Here is a 27,653-nt window from a genome sequence, read left to right as displayed (position 1 = left end):
AACGACACTTGAGTGATGAGTTTAAGTGCAGCTGAGAGTTGTGGAAAGAATTTACAGTACCGAGTAGACCATCTTCTCAGTGCAGTGGAAAATGAGCTTCAAGCTGGAAGTGAGAAGGGGGACCCAACGGAACGAGAACTCAAAGTGTCTTTGGAGGACCAAGAACTCTGGTTGCGATTTAAGGAGCTTACCAATGAGATGATTGTCACCAAAAATGGCAGGTAGGACTCTTACACTATGCAATTTAAATACTTTGATCATGCTTATTCACATTACAAGTGAATAATCCGATGTCACAAAGCATATGTTCTATTTTAATTTTATTTTAATTTTATATTTACCCGTTATTGTTGCTTGTTGCTTGTGTTATAAAAATCACTAATGTGTTTTTTTTTCTAATGATAAACATGTAAAATTATATCTTAGGCTCTGATCACATCTGTGTCTTATACGATGTTACAAGTTTAGTTAAAAGAAGCAGAAACTGGTTGGACTCTATTATAATCAGTGGGGTCTATAAGTGTCTGTCATAGGAATGGTCCCGCACTGTCATCATTTTTAGTGTTTTGCTAGTTTTATGGAATTGAGCAGTGGAACTGAAAAAATGCTGATTTCAACATTGCTTAGAAACTTAGATATAGCTAATAGCTTTCAAAACTAATCCCATGAATACAGAAATGTAAATATTGAGCTTTAAATTAATTTTAAGGACTTGGGAATATTACTTGGAATAATTACATAAATTATAGAAAAAGAATTTGGCACTCCAGATGTCAATTGCAGTAAATTTATTTCCTAAGTAAGTTCATTAACAGTGCATAGACAGGTGATGTAGTATTCAATTTAACGTTTCTGCCGTAATGGTCTTCCTTGGAACAAAATGCTGAAAGTCAGAGTATGAGGCTGGCGACAGCGCAGAAAGAAAACAGCATGCAAAAATCCAGTACACTGGACAAAACGCTCAGTGCAGGATTGTGCCTTTCCCCTTAGCACCACGATAGGATTTTTGCATGTTGTTCTCTTTGTCGACTGTCACCAGCCTCATACTCTGACTATCAGCATTTTGTTCTGAGGAAGACCATTACGGCCGAAACGTTAAATTGAAGACTACATCACCTGTTTTTGCACTGTTAATGGACTGAGTTATGAAATAAATTTATTGCAATTGACCCCTGGAGTGCCAAATTCTTTCTCAATAATTCTCTATAATTTATGGTACGGATTCCTATTTGTGCACTCAGCCTCTGTGGAGTGTGCCGCTTTTTTGGAATAATTACGTACGTTATTTAAATGTAGTAGCATGGGTATAAATCATTACTTTTCTTATATTTTACAAATATTTTTACTTGACTTATATATGTATAATTATTACCATAATTATATAAAATTATAGAATGGAAGTGTATATAAACTATAGTGCTGCTACAATACAACATACAGGACAAGAAACTTGAGGATCGGCTTTCTGTATTCCTTACACTGGTCATATGTATGAGAGCTGTCAGCTCAACTAGCTTCGGCTAATAAAAATTCCTCATGACTCATGTAGACATTCACATTTAGGTTGACTGAATATTCATTTCAGTGACGAGAGGGAGAAAGCATCAATGGCCTTTCTCCCAAGTGCTAAAAATTCCAATGTCAAAGAATTTTGGCAGGCCTCCTGTACACCTTTTCCGATGAAATGTTGTATTGATGGTATATTAAAATCATAACAATAACTTTAATCTTTGTATTGATCCTACATTGACCACCAAGAATAAATTTATCATATGGCCAAAAGTATGGCACAAAGATTTATTAAACAGCAAATTAACTCTTCTCCCATACTCATATAATTATAAATGACACATCTTACAAGCCTTACTGAAGGCCCCGATAAAAAATAGTTACTTACTTTCTAAATATTATTAAGCCTTACCATAGGCCCCAATAAAAAATAAGAAGAATATTGATCAAAACTGCTGATTTTGGTGTCATTGTTTGACCATCTGATGTGCATTGAACCCCATAACCTCTCCCGTCAGGTGGATAGGGCAAGCTTTACTTTCAGGGGTGATGAGCTGCTGCTAGATGTGTCTGACTACATTTTTCTCCAGTCACCCCAAGTGCTCATGTGTGAAATTGGAAGAGATAGCTGTGTATGGTAAGCGTAAGTACCAGGTTGCTACCTATACATGGTTACCTTGTTCATATTGACTTTTATTACATTTCATTTGTCCTACCTACATTTTGTAAAATGTTACATAGTTATCATGAAATCGGTGTGAAAACATACCCAATTATACACAAAATATACAATAACCAGAATGAGCAATAGATAAAAATAATGGAAAATATTAAGTCATAAAATTATAAGGTTCTAAATTGATCAATATGACTGATGGATATAGCCAGAGAACAATGTCCATGGATTTCTGTGAATTCTATAAAGCTGGATTAAAAAAGCTCTTAGAGAAAAGGTAGCAAAGTAATTAAAGCTACTTCTTGGCATATAAGCTGTTTGACCCCAAATTAAAGACAAAAGAAGATGCTGAGCTCAAAGGAAATTAAAGGGGACGAATAGTTCATTTCCTTTTTAACGCCACCTTTTGAATTACTTTATTTGTCTTTGGCTAAAAAGAAACAGATAGGTTCTCCATGGGTGGGCGGGACGTACCTAAGCCATGGTGTGACTGTAGATACTGTTTCCAGTTTAATGTCTCCTAAATTGTATATGATAGGACAGTTATTACATTACTGTTATATGTATGTGCTGTAGTAACACAGTTTCTTTACGTTTTAGGCGAATGTTTCCTGTGCTGAAAGTGAACGTGTCTGGACTAGACCCTAATGCTATGTACACTTTCCTACTGGACTTTGTGTCAGCAGATAACCACCGGTGGAAGTATGTAAATGGTGAATGGGTTCCAGGAGGGAAACCTGAGCCTCAAGCTCCGAGCTGCGTCTACATCCACCCAGACTCCCCAAACTTTGGAGCCCATTGGATGAAAGACTCTGTTTCTTTCAGTAAAGTTAAACTCACTAATAAAATGAATGGTGGAGGCCAGGTAATATAATTTTATTATCATTATTAATAATATTTCTAATAATAAAACTGTAACTGCCTTTTTTGGAAGGATAGTAATTGATTCTTTTTTTTATTATCAGATTATGTTAAACTCACTGCACAAATATGAACCCAGAATTCACATCGTAAGAGTTGGTGGCCCTCAGAGAATGATCAAAAGCCACTCATTTCCAGAGACACAATTCATTGCTGTGACTGCATATCAAAATGAAGAGGTATACAACCTGGAGAATATATCTTACCCATCAACAAATACATTTAATATTACTTGGTTAGACACTTACCTTCTGCATCATAAATGTTTTAGAGTAAAAAATACCTTTTGGCTTGTAACAACCAATAAAACCACATTAACCCTGTGGAATAAATAATAATTAACATATATAAATAATAATCTTTATTTTTATATAGCGCTACCATATTCCGCAGCGTTTTACAGTTTTGCACACATTATCATTACTGTCCCCGTTGGGGCTCACAATCTAAATTCCCTATCAGTTTGTCTTTGGAATGTGGGAGGAAACCGGAGAACCCGGAGGAAACCCACGCAAACACGGGGAGAACATACAACATATTAATTTATAATAAAAAATAAATGGTTTATGTACTGTAAATATTTTGTATAATAATTATCTTGTGTTTTATATATTTTATGTGTAATTTCTGTACTTATGGCTTCTTTGTATATTTTAGATTACTGCTCTTAAAATAAAGCACAATCCTTTTGCCAAGGCTTTTCTGGATGCTAAAGAGAGGTATCCCTTGTATTTTATTGTGTTGGAACTGTGGGTTTTTACATTAATTCGAGGCATTTACGTTCTGTTACATATTTTTATTTAAACCAACCTTGATATCTGTAAGAGATTGGGTTACTTTGTTACTCATAAAACTCCCATTAATTGGACATTTAGAACCCCAAATAATTAGATTTTTACCTGCCCTGTAAATTTTAATATTACACCAGATTTTTCCACATTAATAGTTTTCTTGCATGAAAATATTTTTTATTAAATACCATAAAAATAATAAAATAGTGACATTATAATACTAAACATAATCAAGAAGTAATGGCAGTCACACTAGATACAGGAAGAGCAGTCACACTAGATATATCAAAACAACGCAGGCTACAGTAAGCCAAATGATCAAAATACCAACCAAAAGACTGATAGACTAATGTGGCTGAAAATTATCCACAATAATAATAATAATAATAATAATCTTTATTTTTATATAGCGCTAACATATTCTGCAGCGCTTTACAGTTTGCACACATTATCATCGCTGTCCCCGATGGGGCTCACAATCTAGAATCCCTATCAGTATGTCTTTGGGATGTGGGAGGAAACCGGAGAACCCGGAGGAAACCCACGCAAACACGGAGAGAACATACAAACTCTTTGCACAATAGTTGGGATAAAATATATTCATGCCAAAGAACAGCACCCCAGTAGATTGCAGAAGAAAAATTATTTAGCGCCCTAGTGGGATACAGACCCTCTGGGTTAGAGTTTCAATGCATGTTCCACTTTACTGGTTTCTTCATAAGGAGGGCCTGGAGGTCAAGTCACATCTTGAATGCATTCTTGCTATTATCCCCTCTGGGACTCATGTATCCATATTCACCTGAAACACTCAATTGTGTCAGTGGTAGGGTAGTTAAAGGTTCACTTATGCGCAGCATCTGCCTGGGCATTCACTTGCTTTTAAATAAATAGCCAATAAAAGGCAGTAATAAGAATAATAATAAAAGTCACCCAAGAATAGAGGAAAGAGGATTGTATGATTCATAAAACAGATGCTGTACAGGTGTGTTTGGTACAGTACAAATAATTAAAGCTGACTATGGAAAGTACTGGTACTGTGGGGCCTTACCTTTGCGTTCCTCCAGAATAGTCCTGGTTATAGCTATTGTCTCTACAGTGCAGCAGCCCCAGTGCTTTCATAAGTTGAGACAATTAAATCTTCTGAAATTCAAATTTTCTAGACTGGACAAATTTTTGCAAAAATATTGATTCATTGATTTTGATTGCCCTAAAAAGATGTGTATAGCACTGTAAGGACTCATAAGACTGTATTTAATTATTTTCAATCTCTTTAACATAAACACAGAAATGTCAAAATGGGCTAATTGTAAAAATGAAGGTTAAGCACCAAGTAGTAACCAACAGCCCATTTAATAAATCCATGAACTGACCGACTTTTCATGTTTTTAAAAATTAAGAAACAGGCCAAAAATTATCACTGTATGTAAATAACACTGACACAAGCTGGAGGAGTCGCTGTTAGAAGTAACATTATTATTTTTTTTATTATGCTTAAATTACATTCTACAGTGCTTCAAAGATAATGCCATTGCTGCCCCCATTGGGGATCACAATCTAGATGACCTAATCTACTATACAATTGTCTAAAGGTCACTTCGGTCTGTCTTTCTGTCTGTCTGTCATGGAAATCCCAAGTCGCTGATTGGTCACGGTCAAACAGCTACGACCAATCAACGACGGGCACAGTGCTCCCTACTCCCCTTCCGTCAGTGCCCGCTCCATACTCCCCTCCAGTCAGCGCTCACACAGGGTTAATGGCTGCGTTACACAGCGTTATGCCGCGGTGTAATGCACTCCGCTAACGCTGCTATTAACCCTGTGTGACCAACTTTTTACTATTGATGCTGCCTATGCAGCATCAATAGTAAAAAGATCTAATGTTAAAAATAATAAAAAAATAAAAAATCATTATATTCTCACCTTTCGGCGCCAATCCCGCTCCTCGCGACGGTCCGGTCCATGCATTGCGGTCTCGTGAGATGATGACGTAGCGGTCTTGCGAGACCGCTACATCATCATCTCGTGAGACCGCAATGCACTCTTGGGATCGGAGCGTTGTGAGGAGTGTCGGTAAATGCCTGGCCTGGATCCGGGGGCCGACGGAAGATGAATATATAACTATTTTTTATTTTAATTCTTGTTTTAACAGGGATATGGTGCCCACATTGCTATAAACTACATGGGCTGTGTTATATACTACATCTCTGTGCTATATACTATGTGGGCTGTGCTATATACTACTTGGCTGTGGTATATTACTACATTGCTGTGCTCTATACTACGTGGCCTGGGTTATATACTGCATGGGCAGTGTTATATACTACGTCTCTGTGCTATATACTATGTGGCTGTGCTACATACTACGTGGCTGTGCAATATATTATGTGGCTGTGCAATATACTGTGTGGCTGAGTTATATATTACGTGGCTGAGCGATATACTACATTGTTGTGCTCTATACTACGTGGCCTGAGTTATATACTGCATGGGCAGTGTTATATACTACGTCTCTGTGCAATATACTACGTGGCTGTGCAATATATTACGTGGCTGTGCAATATACTACATGGATGTGCAATATATTACGTGGCTGGGCAAAATACTACGTGTCTGTGCTATACACTACGTGTCTGTGCTGTACACTACGTGCCTGTGCTATGTACTACGTGGCTGGGCAATATACTATGTGGCTGGACAATATACTATGTGGCTGGGCAATATACTATGTGGCTGGGCAATATACTACGTGGTTGGGCAATATACTATGTGTCTGTGCTATTTACTACGTGGGCTGTGCTATATACTATGTTGCTGGGCAATATACTAGGTGGCTGTGCTATATACTACGTGGCCTGTGCTGTATACTACGTGGCTGTGCTATATACTACGTAGCCTGTGCTATATGCTGTGTGGGCTGTGCTATATGCTACTTGGCTGTGGAATATTTCTCTGCTGTATCTGTGCATCATGAATTGTGGTATGTATTAAAGAAGGGGGCCCACTGAGACTCTTTCGCCCGGGGCCCTCAAAAACCTGGAGCCGGTCCTGGCTTCACTGATTGGTCACGCCTGGCCACGAACAATCAGCGACAGTCGCAGTCCGCCCGCGAATTGGCGCGGAATTTGAACCACGCTTCGCTAATTGGTAGCGCCCAGCCGGCCAAATTCTGTGTATAAATTGCATTATTCTGAAAACTTCATAAATAAACTACATACATATTCTAGAATACCCGATGCGTTAGAATAGGGCCACCATCTAGTGGTATATAATTGGAATGTAGAAAGAAATCAGAATAACCAAAGGAAACCCACGAAAACTCAAGGAGAACATATAAACTCCTTGCAGATGTTGTCCTTGGCAGGATTTAAACCCAGGACCCCAGTGCTGGAGTCACATGATATGCCATATATTTCATAATGCCCTTGCCTTCTTCACCACTTATATACTTGCTGTAGACAAAGAAGGCCATCTCTTGCTTGTGTCTGGTAGTATTATTGCCTAGTCAGCTGGTGCCAATGGTGATGGAGCTTCTGCTGCTAGCGGTGCCCACATTCTTATCTGTGGTATGTTTCTCTTTCCCTTTCTCTTTTACAATGCCCTATCCATTCCCATTGCCAATTTTTATTTTACCATACATTTTGTACAACACTCTAATTATCTTTTGACATTATATTCAATCTCAATTATTGAACCTTTGCCAAAAAAATATATTATAGAAGATGCTCGGTAGTAGGTCCACATAAAGAAATTAAAATATGGTGGTGGCAGGCTGCTGTGAATGCGTGGCATGTACAGTTGTCAAATTTGACAAGTAAAATAGGTGTGCAAAAACAGATATCCAAGGTTAAATGTCTACCTTTTTTTCTTTTCCTATTTTTTTTTTACATAATTTACCACCCTTTCCCAAAAATGACAAAATAAGAAATGCTAACTAGGTACATGGCTAAAAAGTCAGCACCTGTAACAAGGTGCTGTGTTTGGTGTGGTGTGCATACAATTTGACTAGCAAAATAGTTGTGCAAAAATAAAAATGTTTGCGACATGCACACTTCTTGAGGTAAACGGCCACAGGTCTGGATTTTTAAAAAAATGTTTTGTTCAAAAATAATTATTTCCCCCTTTAATAAAATGATTGCACAAGAAATGCAAAAACTGTAACTGTACAGTTTCTTGTCACAAACAAGCACATTGACACTGATTTTAATTTTTTTTCTGTAAAAAAGAAAACATTTTACGGTTTTGCCTCTCCTTTATATTAAATTAAAGTGGTTGTCCACTACTTGAACAACATCTTCTGAATCCCCATGTCCCCCCAGTATAATGATAACACTACTTCTGGTTCTGGTGTCGTTAAAGAGGTCTCTGCACTGGCACTCCTGGGGCTCGCATGACATTGCTATGTCACATGATCCCGGAGACCAATTAGCGCAGGTTTCAGTCTCCCCTCCTTCGGACTGCAGTTCTTACTTCCTCTGCCAGTTACGTCCATAAGAGAGGAGAGTGAAGCAAGCGCTAATTGGCTGCAGGGATCGTGTAACATGTCACAATGTCACCTGATCCCTGGAAAAGCCAGAGCCAACATCTCTGGAATGGCACCCTCATTCTCTCATCTTCACTTCCCTCATGGTTTAGGCTCTCTCTTACTATAAGTATTAAAGAGCAGTGAGCACTGATGTCTTCTCACCGTCCTAAAATCACCCTAAGATGGCTGCTGCATTTCCTGCCTCAGCTTTTAAACAAACTATGATATCAAGTTCTGAGTTGCTGCACTATACCATGTGATGCAATTGCTGCAAAGGATTATAGGGAAATCCGTGCACTTGCACTTAAGATCTATTCAGCCCTCTGTGACAGGTACAATCTTCTGCGATTTGTTAAAAGATGATAAACTTACCTGGAGCAGCCAGTGCCAGGCAGCAGCTGCCAAGGCAAACAGGATCATGGGGTGCATTAAAAAAGGTCTGGATACACATGATGAGAGCATTATACTGCCTCTGTACAAATCCCTAGTTAGACCGCACATGGAGTACTGTGTCCAGTTTTGGTCACCGGTGCTCAGGAAGGATATAATGGAACTAGAGACAGTACAAAGGAGGGCAACAAAATTAATAAAGGGGATGGGAGAACTACAATACCCAGATAGATTAGCGAAATTAGGATTATTTAGTCTAGAAAAAAGACGACTGAGGGGCGATCTAATAACCATGTATAAGTATATAAGGGGACAATACAAATATCTCGCTGAGGATCTGTTTATACCAAGGAAGGTGACGGGCACAAGGGGGCATTCTTTGCGTCTGGAGGAGAGAAGGTTTTTCCACCAACATAGAAGAGGATTCTTTACTGTTAGGGCAGTGAGAATCTGGAATTGCTTGCCTGAGGAGGTGGTGATGGCGAACTCAGTCGAGGGGTTCAAGAGAGGCCTGGATGTCTTCCTGGAGCAGAACAATATTGTATCATACAATTAGGTTCTGTAGAAGGACGTAGATCTGGGGATTTATTATGATGGAATATAGGCTGAACTGGATGGACAAATGTCTTTTTTCGGCCTTACTATGTTACTATGTTACTATGTTACTATGATTGCACACAAATCAAATTGCAAATTTTTCAGATTTGTCAGGACCTGCAAATTTCAAACAATTTGATTCAAACACTACTAACATTGAATAAATTCGATCATCTTTATCTTTACATATAAGTAGTGATGGGTGGTTCCCACATGTTCACTATATATAGTGTGTGAGCCAGCAGCTATGATCAGCATCAAAAAGGTTACCACCAGTCACAGGCGTCATCTGATGAGACTACTACTTACATCATTGTATGCTTGGTCTTGCTAATAGCAGTGAGAGCTGGAATACAATGATGAGAGTATTCACCATCCGGCACCTGTGCAATGAATAAATAAATAAAAAAATGTAATGGAATCCCTCTATTCTTGCTAACCAGTACAGGCAAAACCGAAACTCAGCTGTCAGCTTTATCTTGACTGGTTATCAAAAAATAGAGTGATGCCATGCAGTATTTCTAAAAATTATTTAAATAAATAAATTTCGGAAAATGGCATGGGTCCCCCCATTTTTGATAACCCACCAAGCTAAAGCAGACAGTTGGGGATGGCATTCTGAGATTGGGAAGGGGACATGGATATTGGCCCTCCCCAGCCTAAAAATAGCATACCCCAGTTGCCCCAGAAAAGGCACATCTATCTGATGTGCCAATTCAGTCCCTTTACCCAGCTCTCCCCACTTGGCTTGGTGTAGTAGCAACTGGGGTAATTGTATTTTGGTTGATGTCAGCTTTGCAATGTTAGTTGACCTCAAGCCCAGAGGCAGGGGTTAGTAATGAAGAGGCTTCTATCAGACCTCCCCATTACTAACCTCATAGTCAAATGTAATATAGACAGAGACAGAGTAAAGTCCTGTAATTGAAATAAACACACAGTATCCTTTATTTGAAATTAAAAAAAACTCCCTGACCCTCTTTTACCCATTTTTTCATCAAAATTTACATAAAAAAGACAATTAATACTCACCTTTCTGCTGATAATTTATCAATGGCCATGTCTCACGACGATCTGATTGGTTTGGAGAGTGGTCGCATCAGGTAAAAGAGGGTCGGGGAGTTTTTACTTCAAATAATAGAGTCTGTGTTTGTTAAAATTAAAGGACTTTACTCTGTCTCTCTCTTTACTACATTTATCTATGGGGTTAGTAATGGGGCTAGAGACAGACGCCTGTCCATTACTAACCTCTGGACTTGATTTCAGCAAAGCTGACATCAACCCCAATACTATTGCCCCACTTGCCACTGCACCAGGGCAAGTGGAAGAGCCAGGCAAAATGCCAGAATTGGCACATCTAATGGATGCGCATTTTCTGGGGTGGCAGGGAGCTGCTATTTTCAGGTTGGGGAGAGCGAATATTCATGGCCCCTTCTCAGTCTGAGAATACCAGCCCCCTGCTGTCCGCTTTAGCTTGGCTGGTTATCAAAAATGGGGAGGATCCTATTCGTTTTTTTTAAATTACTATTTAAATAGTTAAAAAAAGGCATGGGGACCCCTCTATTTTTGATAACCAGCCAGGACTAATCTCACAGCTAGGGGCTGTGACCCGCAGCTGTCAGTTTTGCATGCACTAGTAATCAAACATAGATGAGATTGCACATCTTTTTCTATTTGTTATCACAGTGTGCACTGTCCAATCACAGCCATGCATTACTTCACATGACTATGATTGAGCCAAAAGAGCCCACACAGTAAAGCTTGTTGATTGGCTGCGCTATAACTTTCAGCAAGCTTTGTTTGGGCTGCAGAACCTGAACAACAACATGGACTTCCTGGAGAAGTCCGTGTTCGGGGTCCTTGCACGGACACTAGGTGTTCGATATGGACCTTGAACCTTTCAGTTCGGTTTCACCTATCCCTACTTTTAAGGGTACCAGTAGTCAAACTTTCATCAGTTCCAGAATGAGGAAATGTCCTAGTGCCATGCCACCAATAGCTATTTGTATATCACCTTCGTAAGAATGAATTGTAAATAATTGTATTGATGGTGTGCCGTTTTTAAAAACTAAACCTTACGTGTTCTGTTTTCAGAAGTGACCACAAAGAACTACTGGAGGAAGCTGGAGACTGTCAACAAGGTTATTCACAAAGTAAGTTACAGCATATACTGTAGTTCTTCAAGTCACGGGAGATATTTTATGACCATTTATAGAAAGCAAACAATTGCATCTTATATATTCTACAAGAATGCTCATACTTAATTTATTTTCCTGTCATCTTAGTAAATAGCTGGGTTATTCCAGCCTCTGGATCCTTATGCTCTCCTGCAAATCCCCATTCGCAATTTGGAGGCCCCATGGCCTTATCTTCTCATGGCTGTGATCGATACTCCTCCCTGCGGAATCCCCGGACAGCTCCATACCCAAACCCATATTCTCACAGAAACAATTCTCCAAGTGAGTATTGAACATAAAAAAAATTACATTTCCTTTCTTATTTACTTTATAATTATCTATTAAATATTGCTTAAGCCTCTATAAGAAATGGTGAATAGCAAAATATGTAAGACAAGTATATAGCCCTTTATGAATAAATGCATAGTTAAAAACACATCACACTTAAAAATTTGCAGACGCAAAAGGAGACAAAAAACAGGGGTCCTCAGGTTAATAATATACAAGGTATTCCATCAGAAAGTTAGACCAATGAACATTTACTAGAGATGATTGAATCGATGCGATGGTTGATGCTTATCAAATTCGAGCCGAATCTTATGATATTCACAGGCAAATTCAAATAATTTGTGATTCAAAAAAAGTCTGCACTTTTTTTTACACATTGCAGAAGATTGCATCAGCCACAGGATGCTGGCATGACTTCAGACACGACAGCACAGACTTCCTCATAATGCCTTGCAGGTATCATATCATATGGTATAGTACAGCCAATCAGGAGGAACTATCATAGCTTGTATAAAAACCTAGGCAGAAAATTCAACAGATATTTTATGATGATTTTAAGATGGCGAGAGGGTGTCAAAGTTCACAGCTCAGTAATACATGCAGGACAAGAAAGTCCTAAAAACATTGTGCATAAAATCCAGATGGTAATGTGTTGTATAACTGCAGCACTGAGGAAGAGGAGTGTAATAGTCTGTGAATAATACAGGGTATAACTTGACAGTGAGATAAGAGAGATTGGAGGGGTGTAGCTGGTATTTGTATTAGAATTACAATTACATTTTTTTCTATGTTCTTAATGTAATAATAGAAAGCAAAAGCAAGACATCACAATAGTTATTAAAATAAAAAATCTGTGTCTAGCGGTGTTTTGCTTGTCACAAGTGTACAGTGTCCATTTTAGGACATGATCATATATAAAGTAAAGCATCAGAAATACTCTGTCTGATCCCTGAGTCTGATCCCTGAGTCTGATCCCTGAGTCTGATCCCTGAGTCTGATCCCTGAGTCTGATCCCTGAGTCTGATCCCTGAGTCTGATCCCTGAGTCTGATCCCTGAGTCTGATCCCTGAGTCTGATCCCTGAGTCTGATCCCTGAGTCTGATCCCTGAGTCTGATCCCTGAGTCTGATCCCTGAGTCTGATCCCTGAGTCTGATCCCTGATACACTCAAACATCAGAATCAGAAGGTTTTTCAGACGCCCTCAATACAGTACTTGAATGGTTCATCTCATAAGCAAAGAAAAACGATTTCCCTGCCATTTGAGCTAATGGCTGAGTGGTTAAGCTTTTGGCTTATGGGGTGGAAAGCTTGCGTTCAAGCCTAGGGAAAGTAAGCTTTATTTTTTAAGTTATGCTGCCTGGCACACAAACCCCAGAGTTGTTTCACTTTGATGAGTGAAGAAAGTCACATATCATATGTAAGACTGGAAATCAAAATGATTTCTCCACTCACTGAGAGTTGGCACAGCATATTTCATAGCCAAAGAAAATCTGCACAGTGTAACCCTGGAGCTTGTATTACAGTGGTAAGGCTACTAGCTGCTGTCTTTAGAGTGGAGCTTTTTCTGGGTTCAAATCCCATATTTGATTTTTTTTTTAATTATGCAGGTTACCACACAAACTCCAATCATGTTCCACTTTTAATATCTATAAACATAAGCATGAATGACCTCAGGGGATCAAAACATCCAATACCGCGGAGCCACCATCACGTGTTTCTCAACACAGTGATCCAGAACACTTCCCCCATCCCTTATGGGAAATATGCAAATGCATGTAGAAAAGCCGCGGAGACACCATCACGTGTTTCTCAACGCAAGCAATTAATAGCCAGTTCTTCAGAAACACGTGATGGTGTCTCCGCGGCTTTTCTACATGCATTTGCATATTTCCCATAAGGGATGGGGGCAGGATCACTGCGTTGAGAAACACGTGATGGTGTCTCCGCAGTGTTGGATGTTTTGATCTCTTCGAGGTCATTCATCCTTATGTTTATAGTCCTTTTACTAGGCACTGCTCCTAATAGCCAGTTTCCTACTCCACACTGATGAGGGGCAAATACCCCGAAACAGCTGTCTGTGGATAGATACCATGTTTTGTCATCGGTGGTTTTCCCTTTTGGGATGCTGCCCTTCCTGGGGTTGTTCCTTCCCGGTGAAAAACCTGGCTATTTATTGCTTGCGTTGAGAAACACATGATGGTGTCTCTGCGGCTTTTCTACATGCATTTGCATATTTCCCATAAGGGATGGGGGCAGTGTTCTGGATCACTGCGTTGAGAAACACGTGATGGTGTCTCCGCGGTGTTGGATGTTTTGATCTCCCAGAGGTCATTCATCCTTATGTTTATAGTCCTTTTACTAGGCACTGCTCCTAATAGCCAGTTTCCTACTCCACACTGATGAGGGGCAAATACCCTGAAACAGCTGTCTGGGGATGGATACCATGTCTTGGCATAGGTGGTTTTCCCTTTTGGGATGCTGCCCTTCCCGTGGTTGTTCCTTCCCGGTGAAAGACCTGGCTATTTATTGCTTGCGTTGAGAAACACGTGATGGTGTCTCCATGGCTTTTCTACATGCATTTGCATATTTCCCATAAGGGATGGGGGCAGTGTTCTGGATCACTGTGTTGAGAAACACGTGATGGGGTCTCCGCGGTGTTGGATGTTTTGATCTCCCCGAGGTCATTCATCCTTATGTTTATAGTCCTTTTACTAGGCACTGCTCCTAATAGCCAGTTTCCTACTTCACTCTGATGAGGGGCAAATACCCCAAAACAGCTGTCTGTGGATGGATACCATGTTTTGGCATAGGTGGTTTTCTCTTTTGGGATGCTGCCCTTCCCGGGGTTGTTCCTTCCCGGTGAAAGACCTGGCTATTTATTGCTTGTGTTGAGAAACACGTGATGGTGTCTCCGCGGCTTTTCTATATCCACTTTTAATATCTGACATTCCTATTATCCTCCTGACTTCTAATAAAATAATCTATAGCCTAAGGGTGAAGCATCTACATCACACATAGTTTTGGCTTAAAGTAATAATAAAATAAAAACAATACGTTCCATTGATGGGACTTGAACGTAAAGCTTTATGTTTATAAGTCTGCACACTTTACCACTGTGCTATTCTCTTAATTGAGGGTTATTAGTCTTTTATTTGCTTATGTGAGTTTCAAAACATGTAGCTGAAACTCATTGCTGTGTGACTTCGATGAATGACTGATTCCTGATACTTGATTGCTCTCAAACATCAAAATCAGAAAGTTTTTCAGATACCCTCAATACAGTACTTGAATAGTTCATGTCATAAGTGAAGAAAAAGGATTCCTTCACTGCCATTTGAGATAATGGCTGAGTGGCTAATCTCATGGCCTGTGGAATAGAAAGCTTGAGTTCAAGCCCAGTGAAAGTAAGCTTTACTTTTAACTTATGCTGCCTGGCACACAACCTCCAAAGATGTTTCACTCAGTGTGCTGATTTTCTTTGGCTATGAAATCTGTTTTGCAAACTCTCAGTGAGTGGAAAAATCATTTTGATTTTCAGTCAGTCTGACATATGATATGTGACTTTCTTCACTCATCAAAGTGATACATCTCTGGAGTTTGTGTGCTAGGCAGCATAAATAAAGAAACAAAGTTTACTTTCACTGGGCTTGAACTCAAGCTTTACTATTCCATACACCAGGCACCTTACCACTCAGCCATTAGCTCAAACGGCAGTGAACAGATCCTTTTTCTTTGCTTATGAGCTGAACCATTCAAGTACTGTATTGAGGGTGTCTGAAAAACCTTCTGATTCTGATCTTTGAATGTACCATGTATCAAAATTAGGTATCAGACTCAGATATCAGAATCACTTATCAGACTCGGGGATCAGAATCAGGTATCAGAATCAGGTATTAAAGTCATAGATCAGACTCAGGCATCAGAGTCGGATATCAGACAGAGTATTTATGATGTTTAACTTTGATATACGATCATGTCCTAACATGGACAGTGTACAAGCGACTTTACTGAGTGTTGCATTTCTTGTGCTATTATTTTTCTGAAGGGAGATAGCTGTTTTTTAAAAATGCAAAAGAAAATGATCTAAAATCCAAACATTTAATTTGCTAATATCTACTTCAGAAAGTAAGCTTGTAGTAATCAATTTTTTATTTTGTACATCTGATTTACTCATCAAATTTTACATGTGCACATGTCACAAAAATATAGTGCCCCATTGAGAGTGCCCCCAGCACTTCTTATTTTGCAATTTTTGGAAAGGGGTTAAATGTTGTTTAAAACAAAATGTAATAAAAATGTCTGACTGTTTTTGCACACCTGTTTTACTAGTCCAATTGGTCAACCATGCATGCCATACCTATACTGTGGCCTGCTGCCACATTTTGTTATCTTTAAATATATCTACCTAATATTTCTTATTACGTTCTTTTTGTCAATGGTTAAATAATTGAGGTTGAAAAAAATGAAAAATAATTATAGTGTTGTACAAATTGTAAAGTTAAAGAAAACATGTTGTGTGAATATGGTCGTAGGCTAGAATCACAGAGTTTTTGGACTTTCAAAGTTTATCCACCAATATCGGTATCAAAGCCTAAGCTTCCATACAGCAAAAATGCAGTGAATATTTCACATCTTACTTGCATATAGAAATCTAGTTGCATTTTATAGAGCTAGCATAGTGTACGATATTCTAAGAAACCTCATGCACATGTTGTAAAAATTGTCTGCAGCATAAATAGACAATAGCAGTAGGTTCAAGATCCGCAGCATGTCAGTTTATGCTGTGTGTATAGGTACAAATCTTTGCAAAACTACAATGCAAATATGTTCCATGGGAAAGTAGCATAAGATTAAGGGTATGTGCACACGTTGCGAATTCTCTGTGGATCCGCAGCATTTTTTGCAGTGCAGAAACGCTGCAGATTCGCAATTGATTTACAGTACAATGTAAGTCAATGAGAAAAAAAAATGCTGTGTACACTTTGCGGAAAATCCGCTGCGGAAACTCTGCAGTTTAAAAGAAGTAGCATGTCACTTCTTTTTTGTGACTCTGCAGCGTTTTTGTACCCATTCCATTATAGAAAACCGCAGGGGTAAAAAACGCAGCAAATCCGCAAGAAAACTGCAACAAAAACGCACAAAAAACGCTGCGGAACCGCACAAAAAACGCAACAAATCCGTAGGTGCGTTTTCTGCCAGGAGAGGCAGAATCCACACAAGAAATTCCTAAGCCTAATCCGCAATGTGTGCACATAGCTTTAAAGTATTTTGATGCGGATCTGTCTCACAGTCCAGGAAAATTTTCTCTATTTGAACCTAGCATGTTGAATATTCACAGGTCCTGAAAATCACTTTGTATGACTTTTATACAATTAATTTGCATTATGTTGCATTAAATAAGTAATTGATACAATAGAAAAACAGAACTTGATATTTTATACAGAAATTTTTGTTTGCAATTACAGAGGTCAGACGATACCTGTAGTTCTTGACCAAGTTTGCACACACTGCAATAGGGATTTTGGCCATCTCCTCCTCCATCATCTCAAGATCTTTCAGATATCGGGGCTGTCACTGGGCAACATTGAATTTCAGCTCCTTCCAAAGATTTTATATTGGTTTCAGGTCTGGAGACTGGCTATGTCACTCCAGGACCTTGAAATCATTTTTACGGAGCCACTCCTTAGTTGCACTGGCTGTGTGTTTCAGGTCATTTTCATGCTGGAAGACCCAGCCATGACTCATCTTTGAAATGGAAAAAAGTTGTTGTTGGCCAAAATCTCACGATGCATGACCCCATCCATCCTCCATTCATGACGGTGCTGTCCTCCTGTTGCCTTTGCAGAGAAGCACCCCAAAAGTATGATGTTTTTCCCACCATGCTTCACGGTTGGGATGGTATTCTTGGGGTTGTACTCATCCTTCTTACCTCCAAAAACAGTGAGTAGAGTTGATACCAAAAAGTTCTATTTTGGTTTCATCTGACTACATGACCTTCTCCCATGCCTACTCTGGATCATCAAGATAGTCATTGGAGAGCTTCAAACTGCCCTGGGGATGTGCTGGCATGAGCAGGGGGACATTGCATGCCCTGCAGGATTTTAATCCATGACGGTGTAGTGTATTACTAACAGTATTGTTTGAGATTGTGGTCCCAGCTCTCTTGATGTCAGTGACCTGGTCCTCCTGTGTAGTTCTGGGCTGATTTCTGATCTTTCCCAGAATCATCCCTACCCCACAAGGTGAGGCCTTGCGTAGAGCCCCAGAATGAGGAAGACTGACAGTGATCTTGTGTTTCTACCATTTTCAAATAATTCTGCCAGTAGTTGTTGCCTTCTCACCAAGCTGCTTGCCTTTTGTCCTGTAGTCCATCTCAGCCTTGTGCAGGTCTACAATTTTGTCCCTGGTGTCCTTAGACAGCTCTTAGGTCTTGACCATGGTGGACAGGTTGAAGTGTGATTTACTGTGTGTGTGGACAGGTTTCTTTTATACAGATAACAAAAGTTCAAGCAGGTGCAATTAATGTAGGAAATGAGTTTCAGAGCAGGAGTTCTTAAAGAAAAACTAACAGGTCTGTGAAAGTCAAAATTTTTGCAAATTAGTAGGTGACCAAATACTTATTTCATGCTAAAAAAATTATTTTAAAATTATACATTGTGATTTTTGCTTTTTATTTTTAGATTCTGTCTCTCACAGTTGAAGTGCAACTGATAGGGCTGGCGGAACGCACCGAGTAAATATTGAGATAATATAGGTGCGTTTGCAGCCCGGGGTCCACCGTGCAGGAGTGGAACCTGCTGCTGGTATATGGCAGCACTATATGGCGGTACAACACTTGAATAGACACGTGTTCCGTCACCTGGTCTGTATAGGAGCGAACTCTGTTGCTTCACAGAGTCGCTGGGATTAGGATAACACTGTGCCCTGTTAACCTCACAGAGGATCACAGCTAACTAACAGAGCAGGTAGCGTTCTGTGGTCATACAGTCAACATCAGCACACAAACAACTCCTCTCCGGAGGTGCCGGAATTCTAGTGGCTATACACCAGCCCTAAATTTGCACACACAAACTCCTCTCCGGAGGTGCCAGTATTCTAGTGGCTATACAGCCAACCCTGAGCACATGCAGAAATCGACCACAAGGTAGCTAAGCTCATAAACATAAGTTGATACTAGCGCATGGCCGTGCGGTCATGCAAACCTTTTATAGAGAAAGCTCTCCAGGACCTTCCTAGTTGTCCAATAGGAACTGCTTCAGGACCTGAGCATGTGACCCCCAACCTCCAATGAGAGGTAGTTCCTTGGGCATGCTCAGCAGTGGGAAAGCAGGACTTAGTCCCAGGAGTATTTGCTCGCCGCAGAACAGTGCTGGTTGCAATGGCTGAGCTTGGAAGTTCAGCAGTAACCAAGCGCACAGTATCTGCCTGAGCCAAACGCTGGGACCGACGCCTCCAATGAGCAGGCTCAACTGCAGCTGAAGAATGGGAGACCGCAGTGGAGGTGGCTTGAGATTCCCCCTGTGCAACAGCGGGAACTCGACACCTAACCTTACCCCCCTCCTAGAGCCCTCCCCGTCTTGAGCCTCCCTACGCTCAAAGGCAGCAATGAGTTGCGGAGCCCGAATGTGCTCAGCAGGCTCCAAGGACCTGTCATCTGGGCCATAGTTCTTCCAATCCACCAAATAAAATTTTTTGCCACGTACCACCTTACACCCCAAGATAGCGTTCACTTCATAATCATCTGTAGATGAACCCGGTGTCCCGGCAGATGACTCAGAAAACCGAGACATGTGAATGGGCTTTAGAAGAGACACATGAAAGGTTTCGGAGATACCTAGGGGTGGAGGAAGAGCCAGACGGTAGACCACAGGGTTAACCTGTTCCAGGACCTTGAAGGGACCCAAGTAGCGAAATGCAAACTTAGAGGACTTAACTCGCAGTCTAATGTTACGGGCGGAGAGCTACACTAAAGGTACCTTCACACATAACGATATTGTTAACGATATCGTTGCTATTTGTGACGTAGCAACGATATCGTTAATGAAATCGTTCTGTGTGACAGCGACCAACGATCAGGCCCCTGCTGGGAGATCGTTGGTCGCTGAATAAAGTCCAGAACTTTATTTCGTCGCTGGACTCCCTGGAGACATCGCTGGATCGGCGTGTGTGACACCGATCCAGCGATGTCTTCACTGGTAACCAGGGTAAACATCGGGTAACTAAGCGCAGGGCCGCGCTTAGTAACCCGATGTTTACCCTGGTTACCATGCTAAAAGTAAAAAAAAACAAACACTAGATACTTACCTACAGCTGTCTGTCCTCCAGCGCTGCGCTCTGCACTCCTCCTGTACTGGCTGTGAGCCGGAAAGCAGAGCGGTGACGTCACCGCTCTGCTTTCCGGCTCCCAGACAGTACAGGAGGAGAGCAGAGAAGCAGAGCGCAGCGCTGGAGGACAGACGGCTGTAGGTAAGTATCTAGTGTTTGTTTTTTTTTACTTTTAGCATGGTAACCAGGGTAAACATCGGGTTACTAAGCGCGGCCCTGCGCTTAGTTACCCGATGTTTACCCTGGTTACCGGCATCGTTGGTCGCTGGAGAGCGGTCTGTGTGACAGCTCTCCAGCGACCAAACAGCGACGCTGCAGCGATCCGGATCGTTGTCGGTATCGCTGCAGCGTCGCTAAATGTGAAGGGGCCTTAAGTCGCCAGGAGCAAAGGTCAGAGCAGGGCGCCGATGTGCATCGGCGGAGGACCTCATTCTCTCCTTGGAGGCCCAGATGGCACCCTGAGTGCAGTTGCAAAAGTCCTGTGCCTCCACAGCCAGTTCACCTTTTGTCTCATCAGTCCACATACTATTCTCTCAAAAGTCTTGGGGATCATCAAGGTGTTTTCTGGCAAAACTGAGACTAACCTTATGTTTTTATTGTGCAGCAATGTTTTCATCTTGGAACTCTTCAATGCAGGCTATATTTGCTCAGTCTCTTTATTATGATGGAGTCATGAACATTAACCTTAACTGAGGCAAGTGAGGCCTGCAGTTCACTGGATGTTGCTGTGGGGTCTTTTGTGACCTCTTGGATAGGTTGTCGCTGCACTCTTGGGGTAATGTTGGTCGGCCGGCCACACCTGGGAATGTTGACAAAGCTTTAGAAATGGCTTTATAACCTTTCTTGAGACTAAGATATCCCATTTACTTTGGTTCTCATTTCTTCCAGAATTTGTTTGGATCCTGAAATGATGTCTAGTTTTTGAGGTTCTTTTGGTCTACTTTATTTTGTCAGGAAGGTCCAATTTGAGTGAGTTCTTGATTGACAACAGGCTGTAATCAGGTCTGGGTGTGGCTAGTGAATTTGAACTCACTTCCCAAAGATGTGATAAACCACAGTTAATTTATGCTTTAAGGGGGTGGCATCACTTTTTCACACAGGGCCCTGTTGGTTTGGATCTCTTTTCTTTTCCCTTAATAATAAAGGCCTTCATTTAAAACCTACATTTTGTGTTTACGTGTGCTATCTTTGCCTAATATATAAATTTGTTTGGTAATCTGAAACAGTTAAGTTCGACAAACATGTGTACTTAGCTTAATGGCATCTTCTTCCAACGTGTTTCCCAACTCTTTTGGTAATTCAGGGTTTTATTAGGGAATTCCTACAATCAGGACAAGAAAAGGAGACCATAAGCCGCACTCCAATGAGGATAATAGCTCACAGGCCCAGGCAATATGACGCACATAGCTCCCTACATACAATATGAGCCTCCACACAGCCCCCCTATATACAGTATGAGCCCCCACATAGCCCCCTATATATTTGAGTCCCCACATAGCCCCATACATACAGTATAAATCCACACACAGCCCCCTACATACAGTATGAACCCCCACATTGCTACCTGTATACAGGGTAAGCCACACATAGGTCCATATATACAGCATGAGCCTCCATATAGCTACCTAGATACAGTATGAACACTCACATAACTCCCTATATACAGTAGAGGCCCACATAGTTTCCATATATAGCATGAACCCTCACAAAGCTACATAGATACAGTATGAGGACTCACATAACTCACTATATACAGTATTAAGCTGCTATATAGCCTCCTATATACAGTATGAGCCCCATATAGCCTCTTATGTAAAGAATGAACCTCCACATAGCCCCCTACATGCAGTATCAGCCTCAACATAGCTACCTATATACAGTATAAGCCCCACATAGCTCCCTATATACAGTAAGAGCCACTAGATAGTCTCCTATATAAAGTATGTGTCCCATATAGCCTCTTGTATACAGTATGATCCACGCATAGCCTCTTATAGAGTATGAGTTGGCACACCGCTCCTTGTAAACATTATGATCCTTCATATAGTTACCCTATATACAATACGAGCCCTCACATCCCATGCCCATTTTAATATATATATAAAAAAACAAATACAGACATACTCACGTCGCTCCCGTTCCCAAGGCTCCACTTCTAGTCAGGTCAGTGCATACATATTAGGGTGCTAATGTTATCATGCCGGTGTCAGCTGATGACGTAATCGTGCTGGCATGTTACAGTAGAGACAACGCTGGTATTCTCTATCGTTAGCAGCACAAAGCCAGGAATGCTGAAATGTGTGTGGCAGTTGGTGGAACACAAAACATTATAAAGAGGACAATCAGATGATGGGCCATCTGGAGTCTTGGGCCCCGGGTGGTAGCCCAGATTCCCCTCAGGCAAGCACGAAACTGGAAGGTATGGGGGCAGTCCACTCTTGGCAAAGAAGATGAGAACCACATTCAGTAATGGACTGATGTAGCAGCAAATACTGGTGCTCATTCTGGCATGCTTAATTAACCACTAAGGTGCACACTGGGTCGTTAACCAGTTGGGGAACCCACACATGTTTTGCCTCCTTGGGCTGAAGCCATGCTGAAACATGCAATGTCCATCAAGTTCAATCAAGGGATGGGAAAAGGCAATGTCCAATGATCCTCCAAGCCCACTACCATTTTGTGGCTCATGTTGCACTAACCCTTTGTAAAGTGGTAGTATTATATTTTTTGGATCTGTCTTGCTATCCTTGGTTACCTGCTACTCATTTCTTATGATTATGTTAGGGGTCACTAATGAACATATAGTATGTACAGGGAAAATGCATCATGCCCTTAATGCTTAATTTTGATTGTTTGAGACTACTGTTTGGTTTCTGATTTCCTGCTGTCCATAATGTGATCGTATTATGCAGTATAGTGCATGTTTCACTCTCTTCTCACACTGATGATCTACTGATTGTGTTTTCAATGTAAACTGTTATAGTTATAGTATCCTATTTATAACTACTGGTAGTATTACAATAATGGCTTGTGTTATTGTGGCTCTGACATTCTTCTAGACCAGTGATTCCCAAACTCCTCTCCTCTTGCCCCCCTAAGATGTCATGTTTTCAGGATTTCCTTCCTTGCACACCAGCATCACGTTGTATCCAAATCGGGATGGTAATAACCTCTTATATTAAAACCTTTATTTAGTAACAATATTAGCTTTTACTTGCAAAAGCAGTACTTGAGAAGTTGATGAGGAAGCACTCACAAAATGGATGCAAAAAACCTGTGTTTTCAGATTATTCAAGGCATGAAAAAGGCATGTAGTCAAGTGTTACATACACTACTTTTGCATCAATTTTTTAAGTGCTGCCTCCAGGGACTTATACAGTGGGTACAGAAAGTATTCAGACCCCTTTTTCACTCTTTGTTTCATTTCAGCCATTTGGTAAATTCAAAAAAGTTTATTTTTTTCTCATTAATATACACTCAGCACCCCATCTTGATTGAAAAAAACAGAACTGTAGAATTTTTTGCAAATTTATTAAAAAAGAAAAACTGAAATATCACATGGTCATACATATTCAAACCCATTGCTCAGTATTGAGTAGAAGCACCCTTTTGAGCTAGTTCAACCATGAGTCTTCTTGGGAATGGTGCAAAAAGTTTTTCACACCTGGATTTGGGGATCCTCTGCCCTTCTTCCTTGCAGATCCTTGCCAGTTCCATCAGGTTGGATGGTGAATGTTGGTGGACAGTCATTTTCAGGCTCTCCAGAGATGCTCAATTGGGTTTAGGTCAGGGCTCTGGCTGGGCCAGTCAAGAATGGTCACAGAGTTGTTCTGAAGCCACTCCTTTGTTATTTTAGCTGTGTGCTTAGGGTCATTGTCTTGTTGGAAGGTGAACCTTCGGCCAAGACTGAGGTCCGAGAACTCTGGAAGAGGTTTTCATCCAGGATATCTCTGTACTTGGCCATATTTATGTTTCCTTCAATGGCAACCAGTCATCCTATCCCTGCAGCTGAAAAACACCTCCATAGCATGATGCTGCCACCACCATATTTCACTGTTGGGATTATATTGGGCAGGTGATGAGCAGTGCTTGGTTTTCTCCACACATATCGCTCAGGCCTCTTTCAAACATCTGTTTTTTAGAATCAGTCACAATCTGTCGTTTTTAGAAAAAAACAGATCCAGCAAATGCTGCTGCTGGATTTGTTTTTTTCCAATAGACTTGTATTAGCAACGGATTGTGATGGATGTTCTTCCGTTTCATCCGTCGTTTGACGCATCCGTCATAAAGTCGTTGTCCATCAGACGGAGACATCGTACATACTAATGGTTTTCCTGCGGCATCCGTCGTTGGCTATAATGGAAGGCTATGGGCGCTGTGTCTGTCGCTGTCCATCAGAAGCCGGATTCCAGTGACTGATTCCGTTTTTTGTAACCGAGCATGCCCTAAACCCATTTTTCCTTTCAGTAAAACCTCTCTCTCTCTCCAGAATTGTGTTTCCTTAAATTCCGGGTGCAACTACAGGATCAGTCTTTTCAAGACTTTGACGGATTGTGACTAATTCTAAAAAATGGATGTGTGAAAGAGTCCTTAGAATTATCATCAAAAAGGTCTATCTTCATCCCATCAGACCATAGAATCTTATTTATCATAGTCTGGGAGTCCTTCATGTGTTTTTTTAGCAAACTCTATGCGGGCTTTTATATGTCTTGCACTGAGGAGAGGCTTCCGTCTGGCCACTCTGCCATAAAAGCCCAACTGGTGGAGGGCTTAAGTGATAGTTGACTTTGTGGAACTTTCTCCCATCTGCCTACGGCATCTCTGGAGCTCAGCCACAGTGATCTTGTGGTTCTTCTTTACCTCTCTCACCAAGGCTCTTCTGCCACAATTGCTCAGTTTAGCTGGATGGCCAGGTCTAGGAAGACTTGTGGTGGTCACAAACTTCTTCCATTTAAGGATTATGGAGGCCACTGTGCTCTTAGGAACCTTTAGTACTGCAGAAATTCTTTTGTAATCTTGGCCAGAACTGTGCCTTGCCACAATTCTGTTTCTGAGCTCCTTGGCCAGTTCCTTTGACCTCATGATTCTCATTTGGTCTAACATGCACTGTGAGCTATGAGGTCTTATATAGACAGGTGTGTGCCTTTCTAAATCAAGTCTTATCAGTTTAATTAAACACAGCTGGACTGCAATGAAGGAGTAGAACCATCTCAAGGAGGATCACAAGGAAATGGACAGCATGTGACTTAAATATGAGTGTCTGAGCAAAGGAACTGAATACGTATGACCATGTGATAGTTCAGCTTTTCATTTTTAATAAATTTGCAAAAATGTCTACATTTCTGTTTTTTTCAGTCAAGATGGGGTGCAGAGTGTACATTAATGAGAAAAAAATAAACTTTTTTGAATTTACCAAATGGCTGCAATGAAACAAATAGTGAAAAAATTTAAAGGGGTCTGAATACTTTCTGTACCCACTGTACTTTTTTCTCCTTGGGGTGCTAGTCATGATCCTTTTTTTTTTGGTTAAGTTATTTTCTCAGCTAATATTAACCTCAGCATCTGGCCTATACAGGTCAGCATCCACGTTTTAATAAATTAAGTGATAAGATTTTTTCTTCCTAGACATAACATTTTAAATAAAGCATTTTAACAACGTAATATTTCAGTTTTAATGTAATAGCATAGTGATATTCATTTGTAAGGTAAGTTTTTTTCTGCTTCTATACTGACCTTTGTTTCCTGATTTTCAGCAACTATTCAGGATAACTCATCTTCCTGTCTGTCTATGCTCCAGCCGCATGATAACTGGTCTAGTCTTCAAATGCCTGGTCATACTGGAATGCTCCCAATGACACATGCCACAGGATCCTCAAGTGCTTCTAGGTAATATCTATCTATCTATCTATCTATCTATCTATCTATCTATCTATCTATCTATCTATCTATCTATCTATCTATCTATCTATCTCTAAAAGAAAAACAAAAAGCAGCACAAAAAAGAGACTGTTGGGTGCAAAACCCTCCCAGGCATGTACCAAACCTTGTAAATAAATCCCCAAAAATTGAAGGCAGCACACAAGTACTTTAAAGATTCATGTGCGGTTTAATGGGCCATTAAACTGCACGTAAATCTTTACCTACTGGTGTGCTGCTTATAATTTTTTTTTATCTATCTATCTGTTTATCTATCTATCTATCTATCTATCTATCTATCTATCTATTTGTCTGTCTAGCATCATAATTATATCTATGTTATTAATCGTGAGGTAAGAATGTTTAACTTTGATTATAATTTGAATTATCACTGTACAATATAGTTTCCCGAATAGACTAATGATAGCAATTTTACATTTTACAGTCAGTATCCAAACCTGTGGTCTGTGAGCAACAGCACCATCACTCCAGTTTCTCAGTCTGGAGGAATTGCTAATGGCTTAGGCTCCCAGTACTTACGAGGATCTACAGCTCATTACTCATCTCTCTCACATGGAGTACCTTCCCCATCCTCAGGATCTCCGTTATACGAACATGGAGGAACAACAGATATTGTAGACAATCAATATGAAGTCACAAGCCATTCTAGGATATCATCACCATGGACTCCAGTGCCACCAACATCAATGTAAAATCTAACCTTATATGACTTAGTAGGACAAACAGCCATATATTCAGACATGGTTTTTCAAGGCCAGAGGAAATCTTGGGGTACTCATGCATCGGTTCTTGCTGAAGAACACTGAATTATGCTGTTAAGAGTATCAAAATGTTGATTTTAAAGTGAGAAGATATAAGCCTACATCATATATAAAAGCTGAAACCTAAGCAAATTCTTCTTCAAGAAAAGCATGTCTCTGATGTATTTCCATAATTACTTTGTAGATGAATACAACTGCTATATACTGCAGACTCAGAGAATTATTTATTTAATGGACTGAGATAGGTGTTAAATTTCTTTCATCATTGAAAAATCCCAAAATACTCCAACTATTTATTTATAAAGTAAAAGTTGAAATGTCTTATGAAATGAAATTTGCAGCAGCTCCACAAAACTAACTTTAAGGTTTCCATAATGTGCCTTTAGCAACCTTACTATGTTGGTCTGTCTATTGTCTCAAAACAAATATAGGTTACAGAAGAGAAGGATAAGCACAGACAGAAGATAAAACTCAAGCTTCACCTGGATTTCACAGGAATCAATTGCAAAAAAGGACTGTAATTAAAGGGGAAAGGCGTGCACTCTGTTGAAGTGAAGCTGGTGCAGGTTGAACCTGGAATGGATCCAGTAAATTCATAGATTTGGACAAACAACCGCACTCAGACAGTATTTTCAGATTGCATCAGAAATGTGAAGTATTTATTGAGTAACACCACAGTGGTCAATAGAGTTCTGAGGTAACGTTTCGACCCTTTGGGTCTTTATCAAACCTCACTTAATGAGTGTAGAGTGATGGAAGAGA

General features: G+C 40.3%; 1 protein-coding gene across 1 annotated transcript; it reads left to right on the top strand.

Moving 5' to 3' along the window:
• Nucleotides 1–15: 15 nt before the first annotated feature.
• Nucleotides 16–26,822, top strand: LOC138680626 (T-box transcription factor T-like). The gene is made up of 9 exons (XM_069767948.1): nt 16–221; nt 2,786–3,050; nt 3,151–3,285; nt 3,764–3,825; nt 11,498–11,560; nt 11,696–11,862; nt 12,751–12,758; nt 25,958–26,079; nt 26,555–26,822. The coding sequence occupies exons 1-9, from the start codon at nt 16–18 to the stop codon at nt 26,820–26,822; spliced, it is 1,296 nt and encodes a 431-aa protein (XP_069624049.1).
• The last annotated feature ends 831 nt before the right edge of the window (nt 26,823–27,653 follow it).

This window comes from Ranitomeya imitator, chromosome 5 (genome assembly GCF_032444005.1).
Source record: "Ranitomeya imitator isolate aRanImi1 chromosome 5, aRanImi1.pri, whole genome shotgun sequence".
NCBI classification, from domain to species: domain Eukaryota; kingdom Metazoa; phylum Chordata; class Amphibia; order Anura; family Dendrobatidae; genus Ranitomeya; species Ranitomeya imitator.
The sequence above is the reverse complement of the archived record's forward strand: the minus strand, read 5'-3'. Positions and strand labels throughout refer to the sequence as shown.